Below are 20,520 nucleotides of genomic sequence, written 5' to 3' on the forward strand. Positions count from 1 at the left end.
AAGCGCTCCCAGTAATTGAGGTGTTTTATCTCCGTTATGCGCGCCGTGAAAGTTCTCTGTACATTTTCTAGGTCGGCAATTTCACCTGCCTTGAAAGGTGCTGTTAGAGTGCAGCAATATTCCAGCCTAGATAGAACAAGTGACCTGAAGAGTGTCATCATGGGCTTGGCCTCCCTAGTTTTGAAGGTTCTCATTATCCATCCTGTCATTTTTCTAGCAGATGCGATTGATACAATGTTATGGTCCTTGAAGGTGAGATCCTCCGACATAATCACTCCCAGGTCTTTGACGTTGGTGTTTCGCTCTATTTTGTGGCCAGAATTTGTTTTGTACTCTGATGAAGATTTAATTTCCTCATGTTTACCATATCTGAGTAATTGAAATTTCTCATCGTTGAACTTCATATTGTTTTCTGCAGCCCACTGAAAGATTTGGTTGATGTCCACCTGGAGCCTTGCAGTGTCTGCAATGGAAGACACTGTCATGCAGATTCGGGTGTCATCTGCAAAGGAAGACACGGTGCTGTGGCTGACATCCTTGTCTATGTCGGATATGAGGATGAGGAACAAGATGGGAGCTAGTACTGTGCCTTGTGGAACAGAGCTTTTCACCGTAGCTGCCTCGGACTTTACTCTGTTGACGACTACTCTCTGTGTTCTGTTAGTGAGGAAATTATAGATCCATCGACCGACTTTTCCTGTTATTCCTTTAGCGCGCATTTTGTGCGCTATTACGCTTTGTATAGTAAAATCAATCAAAATCATCTCTATTTCTATAATATGTTTTCCATTGTATCAAATGAGACGAGAATACAACCATAAATACTATATGAAAATAGACCACAAAGTCGGCATTTTAATTAAAAAAAAAACGGTTGGAGTTTTTTCTCATTATGCACTGCGTGCTCCAGGATTTTTTTTATATAGTGCACACTGATCACACAGACCCATTCTCTCACATGTGGGCCTACCAGCTTTCTCCTTCTTGATTTGAAGCTGCTAGAATTTATGAGTATATATACGTCAAACAAGGTACCTCGTAAGACATATATATGCGGCCGCGACAGTCAAAGGGTTAAGATCCCAACAGAACGAGGTGAGGAGTCCACACGCACAACGTGGCTATGGGAAAGAGGTAATTGGCCAGCCCTTTGTTCTGAGCTCGCCACCACAAATTGGAATGCTCTTCTCCAAGGTGATGTTGACAACCAAGTGAAAGCCTTCACTGGACACATCCTTAATCTACAACAAGAACACATTCCTCACTGGCAATATGTGACAAAGCCTACAGATCAGCCTTGGTTTGGCTTTTGTTGTAGAGAGGCTGCTACTGCTAAGTATAAAGCATGGCGAAGGTATAAGAGACATCCTACCACCTATAACAGGAACTTGCACAGGCAAGCCTGTAGGCATATGGGTGGCGTTCAAAAGTGGGTCATTGCTAAATGGGAGGTGGACACAAAAAAGAAAGCTGGCATCAGGTAGGGTAGGCTCCAAAACCTGGTGGTCCCTGGTCAAGGACAGACAAGGTTATCTGCCTGATGAACTCATTCCACCTCTAAATCGACAAGATGGGACCACCTCTACTAGTAGACAAGAGAAGGCGGACCTCTTTGCCGAACACTTTGCTACCAAAATGCAAGTTCCTGATCCAGCAAGGGACCCTCCTTGGCTAGCTGCAAGAACTGTCAAAACTGTCAGTGGTGACAATAAGGCAGGAGGAGGTGCATTTCCTTCTTAAATCGCTTGACCAAGAAAAGGCTGTAGGCCCAGACAAGTTGAGCCCAAGGTTGCTGAGATGTGCAGACCAGCTAGCAGCACCTCTAACTCGCATCTTTCAGCACTGCCTAGTACAGTGTAAATGGCCCTCTCTGTGGAAAGAGGCAAATGTAGTCCCTGTTCACAAAAAGAAGAGCAGAGCAGAAATCAGCAACTACAGACCAGTGTCACTCCTGTCAATCACAGGTAAGATCCTTGAGACAATAATCTCAAGACAAATGACAGAGTTTTTTGACTACCACTCACTACTTTGTGATCATCAATATGGCTTCAGGAAAGGTTACTCTGCTGCTGATCTGTTGTTAAACCTCTCCACTAAGTGGCACCAGTCACTGGATGAATCCAAAGTCAGCTTTGTGGTAGCACTGGACATTGCTGGCGCTTTCGACTGGGTGTGGCACCAGGGCCTCTTAGCAAAACTTCAAGCACTGGGAACTGCAGGCTCTACGTTATGTCTCCTCAGTGATTACCTTCATGGTAGATCTCTAAGTATAGTTCTCAATGGAACGGAATCAGCAAGACATCCTATTGGGGCAAGTGTTCCACAAGGAAGTGTGCTGGGACCATTGTTATGGAATGCCTACTTCAATGACCTTCATCTCATCCCAGAATCTCATGCATATGCAGACGACTGTACACTGACATTCACTTATCCAAGAGAAGAAATGCCAGCTGGTCTAAGCTACATCAATCACCAGCTAAGAGCTATAACAGATTGGGGAAATAGATGGCAAGTAACATTTGCACCTGAGAAACTGCAAATGATGATAGTCTCTAGGCACCATGATGGTAATGCTGGTGCAGTAGTAAGGATGAATGGGAGGGTGTTGGCACCTGGAGAAGAAGTTGATGTCCTTGGGGTGAAATTTGACTCCAAACTAACCATGAAGAACCATGTTGTAAATCTTGCAAACATGGCAGCCAGGAAGCTTACAGCACTTTGTCGTATCTCGCATCTAGTTGACAGTAGGGGTTGCAAGATTCTGTACGAGGCACAAGTACGCTCGCACCTTGAGTATGCTCCACTTTCTTGGTTTGCCTGCCCCCCCTCTCATCTGCGACTGCTTGACAGAGTAGAGAACAGAGCAAGACATCTCATCTCTCGCCTGGACCCATCCTGGATAGATCTGTCATTTCAGCAGAGCCTTCAACATAGGAGGGATGTGGGTGGCCTTACTGTTATGTACAAGGCCAATATTGTCAAAGTACCACACTTGGATCCACTTCGAGGACAGCGTGAAACAAGCTTTTATGCCACAAGACGGGCAGAAAGCAGCAACTTCACTCTGGCTGTACCCTTCTCCAGAACTTCACTCCATCTGAGATCCTATATACCCAGGATGACTCGAGTATGGAACATATTCGTACAGCATAATGATGTCAACGAGATAAAGTCAGTTGATCAAATGAAAATGCTGGCTCACAGATGGCTCCAACTTCATCCTGTTCCCTACTTGTATGTCTCATAACAATAAAAATGCTTTCAAATGAGCTGATGTAGGTAACAGCTCTTAGCTTGCCAATAAAGTTAGGAATCCTTAACCTGTAAACAGCTTGTCAATAAAGCTAGGGATCCTTAACCTTGTCAAACCCTGTGTAACAAAAAAAAAAAAAAAAAAAAGAGATAGAGAGAGATAGAGAAAGATAGAGAGTGAGATAGAGAGAGAGAGAGAATGAATGCTTATTTTACAGGTGAAGACAAAGAATCAGAGATCTTCTCAAGGGGGCTAGATTATCTGGAATACAGAAGGAAACACTGACTAGGGAGAAAGAAAATACTGAACTTAAATTAACCCTTAGAGCGTCGGGACCCCGGTTCTCAAACTTGCTCTCGGGGTTAGAAAATAAAAAAAAAATGCTTTTTCTGAAGGTAATAAAACAAAATGTACCAAATATGATGGGAAAACTGACAAATTTTGCTGTGTCAGTGATATTTACACAGGCGATTTTGCCTAATTCAAGTCTGATTTTACGCCAGTTACATTATTCCAGGAGACCAAATTCTGAGTTATTCTTAGTTATTTCAGTAGTGTGCCTTCCATTCTATGGATTGAATACAAGAAACCACCCATTCAACTACCCAATAAAGTCATCAGAAATTGATATTTTGGCCAAATTCAAAATAAGGTCCAGAATAAATAATGCAGACATTCCTAGCACTAAAATAACATTTCCCAGGCCTCTCCAATATTACACATGAATTCCATTTAGAATTTCTATTCCTACAAAAATTTACTGTTATGCAAACTAATGCATTACTGTAATAAATGCATTAATAATGCAGTGAATTCCTAAAAGCATATTAGATTGGACACATGGACACTTATTGGACAAGTGATGTCACTGTGTACTCTGGAATATTGGCAAAAATCAAATGTTTCTGCTATTTTGAGCTTAATTTCAATCTTCTTTCAGTCCTGAAACCAATCAAAATTATCTCTGCTTTTGTAATATATCTTCCATTCTATCAAATGAGACCAAGAAACTGAGAATACAACCATAAAAAACATACAAAAATATATCGCAAAGTAGCCGTTTTAAACCAAAATCACGGTCGCAGTCCCCCCCCCCCTTTATGCACTGCTTACTGCAGGATTTCTTTTATATGGTGCACACTTACCACATAGACCCATTTTCTAATATCTAGACCCAAATTTACCGTTCACAGCTAATGTGAGTGAGCTGATCTCATTAAGAAGAACTATGGGACCGACCCGCACTTCAAAGCCGTAGAACAATGGAATCCACACTGAAAGGGTTAAGTGAATCTTGCAGACCCCAGGACAGACAGAAGCTAAAAGCCATAAATGAAACTGAAAGAAATCCAAAACATTTGCTCTCAAGTGTCAAAAACAAGGCAAAAACCACATCCAGTATTGGGCCCTTGCTTAAACAAGATGGGACTTACACTAATGACACTAAAGAAATGAGTGAGATACTGAAGTCTCAATATAACTCAGTGTTTAGTGAATTGTTAATTAGTTTCAAGACTGACAATCAAAATATTTTTTTTTATGAACGAGACCCAAAGTCTTGTCAATATTTCCAAAATTTTTGGCATAACCCTAACACCGCTGGACTTTGAAAAAGCAATTTATAATATGCCCATTGCCCAAGCACTCTGCCCCAGGATCACACATGTGTAATTCTGTGTTCATCAAGAACTGCAAGAGCTCTTTTTTGTGTGTCTTGAGTATGTTATGGGGAGGGAGCCTAGACATGAGGGTCATCCCACAGCCTAGACTTTGGGGTCATCCTACAGCCTAGACAAGGGGGACATCCCACAGCCTTGACACAGGACTCATCCCACAAATTAGATAAAGGGGTCATCCCACAGCCTAGACACGGATCATCCCACAGCCTAGACATGGGGGTCATCCCACAGCCTTGACATGGGGGTCATCCCATGCCCTAGACACCAGGGTCATCCCACAACCTAGACATGGGGGTCATAACACAGCCTAGACACATAGGTCATCCCAGAGCCAATACAAAGGGGTCACTCCACAGCCTAGACACACACATCATCCCACAGCTTAGACACGGGGGTCAACCACAGCATAGACGCAAGGGTCATCCCACAGCCTAGACATGGGGGTCATCCTACAGCCTAGACACGGGGGTCATCCCACAGCCTAAACATGGGGGTTATCCCACAGCCTAGATACGGGGGTTATCCCACAGCCTAGACACGGGAGGGGAAGAAGTCATCCCACAGTCACAATGGATATAGCCCCACTCCACAAATGTGGTAGTAAAGAAATTGCAAAGAATTACAGACTGATAGCACTAATGTCCCATATCAAAAAAGCTATGAAGTTATAAACAAGATCACCAATCACTTGGACACCCAACAATTGTGCAATCCAGGGCAGCACAGGTTTAGAACAGGTCACTCCTGCCTCTCAACTACTGCACCAATATGAAACGGTCTTGGATGGTCAGTCCTGCCTCTCACAGCTACTGGACCACTATAACATGGTCTTGGATGTACTGGAGGACAAACAAAATGCAGATATTGTACATACAGGCTTTGCAAAAGCCTTCGACAAGTGCAATCATGGAGTAATAGCACACACAATGCATAATAAGGGGATAACAGGTCCAACATATACTCGCCACTTGGTACAACATACGAGGTCTGACACAAAAAAATGAGATTAACCCTGTAGTTCGGGAAGCAAGAGTGGGAGGAGAGTGACAAAGAGATGATTATAGAACATGTTCTAACCTGTCACAGTGAGACAAGGCTCAACATGTTCGCTTCACTCAATACGAATTGATGCATGTTCAAATATAGACATTTTCTTACCCTTGGTTGGAAAATGCCAGAGTGCAAAGGTGAACAGTGAGTTAACGTCAAGTTTCTTGTGAAACTGTAGAAATCTGCAACAGAAACTTTTCAATTATTGGCCGAGGCTTACAGTGAAGATTGCATGTCTCGTGCGCATGCTTCTGAATGGCACAAATGATTTTCTGAGGCCAGTGAAAGCATGAAAGCTGATCATCACCCAGGCTGCCCACACACAGCAGTTACTGATGACAACATTGAAAAAGTGAGAGAACTGATTCAAAAAGAGTGATGTGATTCAAAAAGCAGTAGCCAAGAAAGTTCATCTGGACAAGGAAAGTGTTCAATGCATTCTAATGAAAGAATTCAACATGAGAAATGTTTGTGCAAAAATAGTTCCAAAAATGCTGTCAGATGAACAAAAACATCATCACAGGGAACTGTGTTTGAAGAGGAGTTTTTAGTTGATAAAACCATCACTGCGCTTGAGCACCCACCATATTCACCAGACCTGCCTCTCTGTGACTTCTACCTCTTTCCAAAGATCAAGTCGGTGTTTAAAGGAACCCATTTTTTGTTGGTAGAAGATGTGAAAGGAAAAACGACCGAGATCCTCAACAGCCTTGCAGAGAATAATCTGTGGAATTGCTTTGAACACTGGCAGCACTGAATGCTGCTGTGTGTCAACTCAGAAGGGAACTATTTTGAAGGTGATTGTAGATGATTTTCTTAATTTGTTAAATAAAAGTTACAGGCACAGTCTCGTTTTTTTGTGTTGGACCTCATATACTCACCTCCTGGTACAACATATACTCACCTCCTGGTACAACATATACTCACCTCCTGGTACAACATATACTCACCTCCTGGTACAACATATACTCACCTCCTGGTACAACATATACTCACCTCCTGGTACAACATATACTCGCCTCCTGGTACAACATATACTCGCCTCCTGGTACAACATATACTCACCTCCTGGTACAACATATACTCACCTCCTGGTACAACATATACTCACCTCCTGGTACAACATATACTCACCTCCTGGTACAACATATACTCACCTCCTGGTACAACATATACTCACCTCCTGGTACAACATATACTCACCTCCTGGTACAACATATACTCGCCTCCTGGTACAACATATACTCACCTCCTGGTACAACATATACTCACCTCCTGGTACAACATATACTCGCCTCCTGGTACAACATATACTCACCTCCTGGTACAACATATACTCACCTCCTGGTACAACATATACTCACCTCCTGGTACAACATATACTCACCTCCTGGTACAACATATACTCACCTCCTGGTACAACATATACTCGCCTCCTGGTACAACATATACTCACCTCCTGGTACAACATATACTCACCTCCTGGTACAACATATACTCGCCTCCTGGTACAACATATACTCACCTCCTGGTACAACATATACTCGCCTCCTGGTACAACATATATTCGCCTCCTGGTACAACATATACTCACCTCCTGGTAAAACTTGGCCACAGTCCTGGAGTGTGAGGGAGGTGAGGGAGTTCTCCTGGTCCACACGAACCACTCCAAAACTTAAGCCTTGCATACTCAACACTCCGCGACCCACCGCGTTGGCCCCTCCATGACCCGGCCTGAAAAATCATCTTATTTATTCACTAAAATCATGAATGTCTCACTCATTCACAGAAATCATGTTTTATTCATTCACTGAAATCATGTCTTACTCAAGTTTCAGAATTCAGGACATTCAAATAAAACCATTGACTGAACAACTGTCAGTGTTATTTTTTATTCAACCTTCGCTAACCCACTGATAAAACTTCTGTTTTTCTTGTAAATGATTATACTGAAGAGCTTTATAAAAGCTAATTGTATTTAGAGAAGCTTTATAAAAGAACTAACTATAAGGGAGCTTTATAAGAGAACTGACTGTATATAGAGGAGCTTTACAAGAGAACTGACTGTATATAGAGAAGCTTTACAAGAGAACTGACTGTATATAGAGGAGCTTTATAAGAGAACTGACTGTATATAGAGGAGCTTTATAAGAGAACTGACTGTATATAGAGGAGCTTTATAAGAGAACTGACTGTATATAGAGGAGCTTTACAAGAGAACTGACTGTATATAGAGGAGCTTTATAAGAGAACTGACTGTATATAGAGGAGCTTTATAAGAGAACTGACTGTATATAGAGGAGCTTTACAAGAGAACTGACTGTATATAGAGAAGCTTTACAAGAGAACTGACTGTATATAGAGGAGCTTTACAAGAGAACTGACTGTATATAGAGAAGCTTTACAAGAGAACTGACTGTATATAGAGGAGCTTTACAAGAGAACTGACTGTATATAGAGGAGCTTTACAAGAGAACTGACTGTATATAGAGGAGCTTTACAAGAGAACTGACTGTATATAGAGGAGCTTTACAAGAGAACTGACTGTATATAGAGGAGCTTTACAAGAGAACTGACTGTATATAGAGGAGCTTTACAAGAGAACTGACTGTATATAGAGGAGCTTTATAAGAGAACTGACTGTATATAGAGGAGCTTTATAAGAGAACTGACTGTATATAGAGGAGCTTTATAAGAACTGACTATATAGATGAGCTTTATACAAAAACTGACTGTATAGAGGAGCTTTATAAAAGAACTGACTGTATACAGAGGAACTTTATACAAGAGCTGACTGTATATAGAGGAGCTTTATAAGAACTGAATATATAGAGCTTTATAAAAGCCAACTATATATGGAAGAGCTTTATATGAGAATTGAGAGTACTATGTATGTTTATGTGTGCATATACAAATATGTGAAGCACCAATATTACATCATCACTACAGGATGAGGAACCCTGGGCTCCTGGTGAAACCCTGCCATGGGTTCCCTCAAGGAGGTGGAACCCACCAGAGACCCAGGGGTTGCAACTTTTCTCTTCCAGCTCCTCAGTGTAGCCATCCAGAGAGGGAACACCTGCTCCTTCTTGCATTCCCTGCCAACAATCCAAGAGCTACAGGAGACCTAAGAGCTCTACAATTTATAATAGTGTTTCTCCACACATTTTGCAATTCTACATGTATGTAAATTCCTGTAGCGTGCGTGCGTGTGTATGTGTATGTGTGTGTGTGTGTGTGTGTGTGAGTGTGTGTGTGCATGCGTCATTACTAATAAACACAATTTGCCAAGTACATCCAAGTCCTTCAAAATTGGACTTTTCCAAAAAATATTTCTAATAGACTGAGATACACATTTTCACTATGATATAAATTTAGTTTCCTGGAAAATATAATGATTTTTATCAAAGTATTTTATTGAACCTTTCTAGCAATAAAGTTCCCAGAGATTACTGAATATGTCTAGCAATAATATTTGTAGAGGTTGATTATCACTAATCTGGCACCATTGGGATTTGTAGGGTGCCAGATTACAGAGTGGTTAGGTTTGAATACAGCTAGCCCTCCACTTTCACAAGCTTCGAACATTCGTGATTGCCCAGTTTTCATGTTTTCATGTGTTTTATGATTGTTCGAGGTTCAATAGGTTAGGGAAGCAGTATTGTTAGGCTAAGTAAATGCTATACAGTGGTCCCTCGTTTTTCGTAGTTAATCCGTTCCTGGAGTTGCTACTATTATCGAAATCTACTATTTTCGAATCAATTTTCCCCATAAGAAATAATGTAAATACAATTAATCCGTTCCTGACACCCAGAAGTATTAAAACAAAAAAAAAATTTTACATGAAATATAGATGTAGTACATAAACAATACAATGGGAAATGATGAATGAAACATTAACAGCATAACACTTACCTTTATTGGAGATTCTTCTTAGTGTATGGGAGACTGGAGGAGGAGAGAGATTGGATTGTTTTCAGTTTGGAAGGGAAATCCCCTTCCATCAACACCTCGGGTACCAATTGCTTTTCTGGGGTTGCTTCTCTTCTCTGTTTCTTAATGCCACTAGGACCACCTTGACAGTCACTGAAGTCCTGTCTCGCAAAATAACTGTGGAGAGAGCTCTGTTTCTGGCGTCTCTTTAACACTTCCCTAAAATGGCCCAAGACTTTGTCAATGTACATGTTGCCAACATGGCTTGCAACAACCTTGTCAGGGTGATGTTTCTCCATAAAGCTTTCCATCTTACCCCACACAGCAAAAATCTCTTTAATTTCTGAAGAAGGCACCTTCTTCCATCTCTCTTCCTCCTCCTCTGCAGCAAGATTCTGAGCTGCGATCTGTTGCTGTTCCTGCTGAAGCTCTTCGTTGTGGTCTTCCACCAACTCTTTCACATCCTCCAAACTCACATCCAACCCCATGGAACTCCCCAGTGCCACAATTGATTTAACAACAGGCATAGGCATAGGGTCAGTCCCAAACCCTTCAAAATCCCTCTTGTCAACACAATCTGGCCACAATTTTCTCCAAGCTTGGCACTAGGAGCTTTCTTTGGAGCCATGGTAGCTTATTTACTACTTGCAAGCACTAAAATGAGTGAAATATTATGAAATATTTCATAGGAGCACGTGAGGGGACCTTCGTTCACTGGTAAACAATGCCAGACTGGCTAGGGAGGGAGGCCGCCCCAGCTCACACCATGCGTATGCGTCTCGGACGAACTACTATTCGCGAGTCAACCTATGATTGGCGAGCCCATGTTTATACGAAAATATCCCTATGATTTCCGAAATCTATGATTCCCGAGAACTACGAAAAACGAGGGACCACTGTATTATATTTCCCTACAACATATTTGCGCATCAAAACATTTGCGAAGGCTACAGTACAGTAGTATTATATATATATTTTTTTTTTATTATCACACTGGCCGATTCCCACCAAGGCAGGGTGGCTCGAAAAAAAAAACTTTCACCATCATTCACTCCATCACTGTCTTGCCAGAAGGGTGCTTTACACTACAGTTTAAACTGCAACATTAACACCCCTCCTTCAGAGTGCAGGCACTGTACTTCCCATCTCCAGGACTCAAGTCCGGCCTGCCGGTTTCCCTGAATCCCTTCATAAATGTTACTTTGCTCACACTCCAACAGCACGTCAAGTATTAAAAACCATTTGTCTCCATTCACTCCTATCAAACACGCTCACGCATGCCTGATGGAAGTCCAAGCCCCTCGCACACAAAACCTCCTTTACCCCCTCCCTCCAACCTTTCCTAGTCTGACCCCTACCCCGCCTTCCTTCCACTACAGACTGATACACTCTTGAAGTCACTCTGTTTCGCTCCATTCTCTCTACGTGTCCGAACCACCTCAACAACCCTTCCTCAGCCCTCTGGACAACAGTTTTGGTAATCCCGCACCTCCTCCTAACTTCCAAACTACGAATTCTCTGCATTATATTCACACCACACATTGCCCTCAGACATGACATCTCCACTGCCTCCAGCCTTCTCCACGCTGCAACATTCATCACCCATGCTTCACACCCATATAAGAGCACTGGTAAAACTATACTCTCATACATTCCCCTCTTTGCCTCCAAGGACAAAGTTCTTTGTCTCCACAGACTCCTAAGTGCACCACTCACCCTTTTCCCCTCATCAATTCTATGATTCACCTCATCTTTCATAGACCCATCCGCTGACACGTCCACTCCCAAATATCTGAATACATTCACCTCCTCCATACCCTCTCCCTCCAATCTGATATCCAATCTTTCATCATCTAATCTTTTTGTTATCCTCATAACCTTACTCTTTCCTGTATTCACTTTTAATTTTCTTCTTTTGCACACCCTACCAAATTCATCCACCAATCTCTGCAACTTCTCTTCAGAATCTCCCAAGAGCACAGTGTCATCAGCAAAGAGCAACTGTGACAACTCCCACTTTATGTGTGATTCTTTATCTTTTAACTCCACGCCTCTTGCCAAGACCCTCGCATTTACTTCTCTTACAACCCAATCTATAAATATATTAAACAACCACGGTGACATCACACATCCTTGTCTAAGGCCTACTTTTACTGGGAAATAATTTCCTTCTTTCCTGTAAAAACTCTTCACTGCTTTCAGTAACCTACCTCCTACACCATACACCTGCAACATCTGCCACATTGCCCCCCTATCCACCCTGTCATACGCCTTTTCCAAATCCATAAATGCCACAAAGACCTCTTTAGCCTTATCTAAATACTGTTCACTTATATGTTTCACTGTAAACACCTGGTCCACACACCCCCTACCTTTCCTAAACCCTCCTTGTTCATCTGCTATCCTATTCTCCGTCTTACTCTTAATTCTTTCAATAATAACTCTACCATACACTTTACCAGGTATACTCGACAGACTTATCCCTCTATAATTTTTACACTCTCTTTTGTCCCCTTTGCCTTTATACAAAGGAACTATGCATGCTCTCTGCCAATCCCTAGGTACCTTACCCTCTTCCATACATTTATTAAATAATTGCACCAACCACTCCAAAACTATATCCCCACCTGCTTTTAACATTTCTATCTTTATCCCATCAATCCCGGCTGCCTTACCCCCTTTCATTTTACCTACTGCCTCACGAACTTCCCCCACACTCACAACTGGCTCTTCCTCACTCCTACAAGATGTTATTCCTCCTTGCCCTATACACGAAATCACAGCTTCCCTATCTTCATCAACATTATATATGCGCACCAAACATTCGCAAATTTTCAAGATTCATGAGGGTCTTGATCCCCTAAACCTCACAAATGTGGAGGGCCTCCCGTACACTTAACCCAATGGCAATATTTATGCAATGACAATTTCACCCACTTTACGCCCTACTTTTGGCTTATTCCACTGTTCCAGTCTACTAAACTCATAGCTATTTCGCTAGTATACCTTCTATTATGTTGACTGAGTACAAGAAACTGCCCATTTACCTGTTTCAACTACCCAATAAGGTGGTCAGAAATTGGTAATTTGGCCATTTTCACACAAATTTCAACAGATGCCAGTTTCAAAATAGTGTCCAGAATAAACAAAGCAGACATTCCTGGCACTAAAATAACATTTTCTCTGTTCATTAGTCATGTCTCCAGGCCCCTCTTATATTACTCTTGCTTTCCCTTTTGAATTTTTATTCATACAACAAACAGAAGATTTACTGCTATGTAGACTATTGCATTATTGTAATAATTACATAAATAATGTCAATCTATTCATGACTGCGTATTAGACTGGCCAGCTGGACCCGCATTGGACGGTGACGTCCTTTGTTTATTCTTGAACATGGGCAAAAATCTAACATTTCCGCTACTTTGAGTTAAATTTCAAGGTACTTTCCTTCGTGAAACCAATCAAAATCATAACTATTTCTGTAAAATATCTTCCATTCTATCAAATGAGACAAAAAAAAAAACTGAGAATACAACCATAAAAATCACATGAAAATACACTAAAGTCACTGTTTTACACCAAAAACACAGTTGCAGTTTTTTCTCATGCACTGCAAGCTGAAGGATTTTTTTTTTTTTTGTATACACACTCTGTGCCGGATCAGCCGGGCTGTGGCTCGTACGTTGGACTGCATGCGGCCAGCAGTAACAGCCTAGTTGATCAGGCCCTGATCAATCGGGAGGCCTGGTCATGGACCAGGCCGCGGGGGCGTTGATCCCCGGAATAACCTCCAGATAACCACACAGACCTATTCTTCCATATGTAGGTCCAAATTCACCGGTCACAGCTTATCTGAGAGAACTGAGCTCATGGCGACTGACCGACAGTGGCTTCAAAGCCACCTTATCTTTTATGGACAATGTACAGTGTATGTGCTTTACACAATGAGGAGCATTTCTTTTATTCGTTGGAACCATGGCTAGGGTAAAAGTAAGCAGGTTATAGCAATAAATGGAGAAAAATAAATTGGAATAACTTATGCAGCAAGTAGCGCCACCAAACAGTAGCAGCTGGTTGGTGTGGCGATCCCAGAAATTTGAGATTATGCTAGTCGAAATTAGTGTCGGATTACTGATTGCTGGATTAGTGATGGCTGACCTGTAGTAGTAATAATATTTCTAGTAATAATAATATTTTATAGGTAGTAGGTTGGTAGACAGCAACCGCCCAGGGAGGTACTACCGTCCTGCCAAGTGAGTGTAAAACGAAAGCCTGTAATTGTTTTACATGATGGTAGGATTGCTGGTGTCCTTTTTTCTGTCTCATGAACATGCAAGATTTCAGGTACGTCTTGCTACTTCTACTTACACTTAGGTCACACTACACATACATGTACAAGCACATATATACACACCCCTCTGGGTTTTCTTCTATTTTCTTTCTAGTTCTTATTCTTGTTTATTTCCTCTTATCTCCATGGGGAAGTGGAACAGAATTCTTCCTCCGTAAGCCATGCGTGTTGTAAGAGGCAACTAAAATGCCGGGAGCAAGGGGCTAGTAACCTCTTCTCCTGTATATATTACTAAATGTAAAAGGAGAAACTTTCGTTTTTCCTTTTGGGCCACCCCGCCTCGGTGGGATACGGCCGGTGTGTTGAAAGAAAGAAGAAAGAATAATAATATTTCTAGTAATATTAGTTTCGTGAGGTGAGTGAACATGGGTGACACTATTTACCTCCTGATAGAGACGGTGAGAGCCTCGGGGGAAGACGCACACGGACAGATAGCATCTGGTCGTAAACCTTTGCTCTGGAAGACTGCCAGGAACTGGTCGCATGACGACAGCGACCACGGATTGGCACCATCCGCCACCAGCAACAGTCGCAACGATTGAAGACTAACGTCCTTGTGGTCTTTGGTGGCTAGCAGTCCCCAGTGGAGGTCCCGTGACTTCACTATGGCAATACTGGCTGCAAGTGAATGAAAACATCTCATGTACACATGGAGGAGTAAGGTTAGCAGTTGTCACATCTACACATGGAGGACACACAGAAGTACAATGTATGGGAGTGAGTTCAACTTTTGGAAAGTGTTGTCGAGATAAGTTTTGATGTGTAGAGCTTTATCAAGTCAAATGTCACACTCTGTAGAGTTTTATCATGTTTCACACTCTGCAGAGCTTTATCATGTTTCACACTCTGTAGAGCTTTATCATGTTTCATCCTGTGTAGAGCTGTATCGTTTCTCCCTGTGTACACCTTCGTCATTTCACCCTGTGTAGAGCTTCATCGTGTTTCACCCTGTGTAGAGCTTCATCGTGTTTCACCCTGTGTAGAGCTTTATCATGTTTCACCCTGTGTAGAGCTTTAGGTTTCACCCTGTGTAGAGCTTTATGTTTCACACTGTGTAGAGCCTTACACTTCACCCTGTGTAGAGCTTTGTTTCACCCTGTGTAGAGCTTTGTTTCACCATGTGTAGAGCTTTGTTTCACACTGTGTAGAGCTTTGTTTCACCCTGTGTAGAGCTTTATGCTTCACCCTGTGTAGAGCTTTGTTTCACACTGTGTAGAGCTTTGTTTCACACTGTGTAGAGCTTTGTTTCACCCTGTGTAGAGCTTTATGCTTCACCCTGTGTAGAGCTTTGTTTCACACTGTGTAGAGCTTTGTTTCACACTGTGTAGAGCTTTATGCTTCACCCTGTGTAGAGCTTTGTTTCACACTGTGTAGAGCTTTGTTTCACACTGTGTAGAGCTTTGTTTCACCCTGTGTAGAGCTTTATGCTTCACCCTGTGTAGAGCTTTGTTTCACACTGTGTAGAGCTTTGTTTCACACTGTGTAGAGCTTTATGCTTCACCCTGTGTAGAGCTTTGTTTCACACTCTGTAGAGCTTTGTTTCACACTGTGTAGAGCTTTATGTTTCACCTTGTGTAGAGCTTTGTTTCACACTGTGTAGAGCTTTGTTTCACCCTGTGTAGAGCTTTATGCTTCACCCTGTGTAAACTTCAAACATCTGAACTTGCAAACACTAATGTGTTTCTAAGCAAACCTGTCAATGAACTTAGTAAATCTGTTGTGAAACTTAACTCATTGTGGAACTTAGTAAACCTGCTGTGGAACTTAGTATATCTGCTGTTAAACTTAGCTGAACAAGACTGCTCTACACTGGTGTTTAATGAGGCTGTGCCCTCCATTGGTGTTCAACAAGGCTGTGCCCTACAATGGTGTTCAATGAAGATGTGCCCTACACTGGTGTTCAACAAGGCTGTGCCCTACATTGGTGTTCAACGAGGCTGTGCCCTACATTGGTGTTCAATAAGGCTGTGCCCTACACTGGTGCTAAACAAGGCTGTGCCCTACACTGGTGTTCAACGAAGCTGTGTCCTACATTGGTGTTCAACGAGGCTGTGCCCTACACTGGTGTTCAACGAGGCTGTGCCCTACTCTGGTGTTCAATGAGGCTGTGCCCTACACCAGTGTTCAACGAGGCGCCGCTCACAGAACCCCCAACATACCTTTAAATCTAGTGATCATGTGCATCCAGGAGGCTGGGTTCACCTTCATGACGGAGTACGGGATGAAGATGACGTGCATGCCATTGAACACTGAACACAACATGGAATGCCACAGTCCAACCTGCAAGGAATACAATGACTGTTTTAAAAACCTCTGAGGAACAGAACGATTGTTTTAAAAACCTCTGAGGAACAGAACGATTGTTTTAAAAACCTAAGAGGAACACAATGATTGTTTTAAAAACCTATGGGGAATGCAACAATTGTTTTAAAAAACTCCAAGGAACACAACAATTGTTTAAAAACCTCCAAGGAACACAATGATTGTTTTAAAAATCTGCAAGGAACACCGATTATTTTAAAAACCTCAGAGGAACACAATGATTGTTTTCAGAATGTCTAAAGAACACAACTATGGTTTTAAAAAAACTCCAAGAAATGCAATGACTACATTTTAAAAACTTCAAACAGCATGGTGACCCCAGGGAAGAAGACACATTCACCATCACTCACTCGATCATCGTCTTTCCATAAGTGCATTGATTTTTGGTCGACTGTGGTACTACTGTGCAACCTACATTTACAGAACCATAAATTTTAATATTAACCCTGAACTAAAACACTTTCTTGATAGTTGCAACAGGACCCGTAGACAATACCAGACACAAAAATCTCTGACATTCCTCATGTCCGGCTAAACCTCTACAAAAATTTGATGTACATAAGAGAGCCTATAATCTGGAACTCCCTGCCTGAAAACTCTAGAACCGCAGACTCAACCACCATTTTCAAAACTACCATTAAAGAAACATCTTATCTGCTTAACACACCCCATTAATAGCTAACCAAATGAAAATCACCAAATTTTCTTTTTTGTATCATGACAACATCCAAAACAATATAGTCTTACCCTCATTATCTGTAATTCCCCCTAATTTACACTTACACTCGCCCAAATGACTGTAAACATAAAATTCCTAATATAATTACCGCATAATAAATCTTAAGTTATTCCCAAGTTTGCCTAAGATACTCTCCCAATATACGAGTTTTAACACAAACGGTGTATCATGCCAAGACTTAATCATTCTCATTACTAAATTTACCATTTGTAATATTATTATTGTGCCCACGAACGAGTGGTATCGATCAATAACAGCACTGCGACTAGCCAAGGACTCGAACCCATGCTACTTTGGCCTGCCTCATGGTGGGTGAAAACTCATGATGGACCATACAATCCTTAAGAGCAGCGCACCCAGCGGAACTGAGCTTTCGCCCACCATGAAGCAGGCCAAAGCAGCATGGGTTCAAGTCCTCGGCTAGTCGCAGTGTTGTTATTGTAATATTATTATATGTTTTATACTACCTCACTATTATAAATCTAATTATGTATTTATCTAATAATGTATATTAAAATGTACTGCTACACAACCTGTGTCAATAAAGAGTAAGAATCAGTATTAGTCTGCCCAAAATGCCTAGGCATACTAGTGGCCTTCTTTGTTATTAATATTTTATACCATGTAAACCACACATTGTAATTAATATTTTATAATATGTAAACTTTGCAAGGAAATATACATTTTCATTTTAAACAGTTGATTCACAATTGAACAGCAGGAACTAAATTGTAGATGATGCTAGATAGATCTAGCATCATCTATCTAGCATCCAGATACATGATGCTAGATAGATCTAGCATCATCTATCTAGCATCCAGATACATGCTAGATAATGCTAGATAGATCTAGCATCATCTATCTAGCATCCAGATACATGCTAGATGATACTAGATAGATCTAGCATCATCTAGCATCCAGATACATGCTAGATGATACTAGATAGATCTAGCATTATCTATCTAGATGTTAGATCGATCTACAATCAATTTAGATGTTAGGTCGATCTAGAATCTATCTAGATGCTAGATAGATCTAGGATCATCTCTTTAGATGCCAGATAGATCTAGCATCATCTATCAAGGTGCTAGATATATTTAGCATCATCTCTCAAGATGATAGATAGATCTAGCATTATCTGTCCCAATGCTAGGTAGATCTAGCATCATCTGTCCCGATGCTAGGTAGATCTAACATCATCTGTCCCGATGCTAGGTAGATCTAGCATCATCTGTCCCGATGCTAGGTAGATCTAGCATCATCTGTCCCGATGCTAGGTAGATCTAGCATCATCTGTCCCGATGCTAGGTAGATCTAGCATCATCTGTCCCGATGCTAGGTAGATCTAGCAGCATCTGTCCCGATGCTAGGTAGATCTAACATCATCTGTCCCGATGCTAGGTAGATCTAGCATCATCTGTCCCGATGCTAGGTAGATCTAGCATCATCTGTCCCGATGCTAGGTAGATCTAGCATCATCTGTCCCGATGCTAGGTAGATCTAGCATCATCTGTCCCGATGCTAGGTAGATCTAGCATCATCTGTCCCGATGCTAGGTAGATCTAACATCATCTGTCCCGATGCTAGGTAGATCTAACATCATCTGTCCCGATGCTAGGTAGATCTAACATCATCTGTCCCGATGCTAGGTAGATCTAACATCATCTGTCCCGATGCTAGGTAGATCTAACATCATCTGTCCCGATGCTAGGTAGATCTAACATCATCTGTCCCGATGCTAGGTAGATCTAACATCATCTGTCCCGATGCTAGGTAGATCTAACATCATCTGTCCCGATGCTAGGTAGATCTAACATCATCTGTCCCGATGCTAGGTAGATCTAGCATCATCTGTCCCGATGCTAGGTAGATCTAACATCATCTGTCCCGATGCTAGGTAGATCTAACATCATCTGTCCCGATGCTAGGTAGATCTAACATCATCTGTCCCGATGCTAGGTAGATCTAGCATCATCTGTCCCGATGCTAGGTAGATCTAACATCATCTGTCCCGATGCTAGGTAGATCTAACATCATCTGTCCCGATGCTAGGTAGATCTAACATCATCTGTCCCGATGCTAGGTAGATCTAACATCATCTGTCCCGATGCTAGGTAGATCTAACATCATCTGTCCCGATGCTAGGTAGATCTAACATCATCTGTCCCGATGCTAGGTAGATCTAACATCATCTGTCCCGATGCTAGGTAGATCTAACATCATCTGTCCCGATGCTAGGTAGATTTAGCATCATCTGTTTAGAAGCTAGATAGATGCTACTCAATTCTGGATGAAGTTTTTCAATCAAATATACAAAAAACTAAATTCAATCCGAGAGCTTTATAAGAGATGATGACGGGAAGAGCTTTATAAGAGAGCTGACAATGGGAAGAGCTTGATAAGAGTTGATGATGGAAGGAGCTGTACAAGAGCTGATGACAAAAGGAGCTTTATAAGAGTTGACAATGGGAGGAGCTTTATAAGAGTTGACAATGGGAGGAGCTTTATAAGAGTTGACAATGGGAGGAGCTTTATAAGAGTTGACAATGGGAGCTTTATAAGGTACTGTATTATCCCTCTAAAAATAATGTATTATCCCTTTAAAAGGTATTATATTATCCCTTTAAAAAGTACTGTATTATCCCTCTAAAAGGTTGTATTAGCCCTTTAAATGGTATTGTATTATCTCTCTAAAAGGTATTGCATTATCCCTCTAAAAGGTTGTATTATCCCTCTAAAAGGTTGTATTAGCCCTTTAAAAGCTATTGTATTATCCCTCTAAAAGGCATTGCATTAGCCCCTTAAAAGGTATTGTATTATCTGTCTAGAAGGTACTGTATTCGCTCTCACAGCTGGTTTTCCCTAAGACCTCCAGTTTTCAACATCAATTTGCAAGTCAACGTCAACATGAAGTTGCTCACCTCACGCTTGAAGTCAAGGACACAGACGGCCACCTCACCCTCAGTGTAGTTACAGGCCGACGTGAGGGTGCGACAGTGGGCCAACATGGCCGTCCTCGTCACCACTACGCCCTTCACCGAGCCGTCCTTGTCTGTACAATACTGTATGTGGGAAAATTAGCAATATTAGTTATTATTACAGTAGTCCCCCCATATCTGCGAGGGATACGTTCCAAGACTTACCATGGATACCCAAAAAGCATGGATGGGTCCCAACCCTATATATAAGT

The 20,520-nt window shown here is 41.7% G+C and overlaps 1 protein-coding gene across 9 annotated transcripts in view; it reads right to left on the minus strand.

Moving 5' to 3' along the window:
- DIP2 (disco-interacting protein 2) overlaps positions 1 to 20,520 on the minus strand; it is a 613,961-nt gene that overhangs the window by 110,452 nt on the left and 482,989 nt on the right. For all 9 annotated transcript variants that reach the window (XM_070104686.1, XM_070104684.1, XM_070104685.1 and 6 more), the window contains 4 exons: positions 20,252 to 20,392; positions 16,429 to 16,549; positions 14,653 to 14,887; positions 7,577 to 7,716 (listed from right to left, as the gene is read on the minus strand). In XM_070104686.1, coding sequence (XP_069960787.1) covers positions 7,577 to 7,716; positions 14,653 to 14,887; positions 16,429 to 16,549; positions 20,252 to 20,392 — 637 coding nt within the window. The remainder of the gene's footprint in view (positions 1 to 7,576; positions 7,717 to 14,652; positions 14,888 to 16,428; positions 16,550 to 20,251; positions 20,393 to 20,520) is intronic.

Source organism: Cherax quadricarinatus, chromosome 93 (genome assembly GCF_038502225.1).
Source record: "Cherax quadricarinatus isolate ZL_2023a chromosome 93, ASM3850222v1, whole genome shotgun sequence".
Lineage (NCBI taxonomy): Eukaryota > Metazoa > Arthropoda > Malacostraca > Decapoda > Parastacidae > Cherax > Cherax quadricarinatus.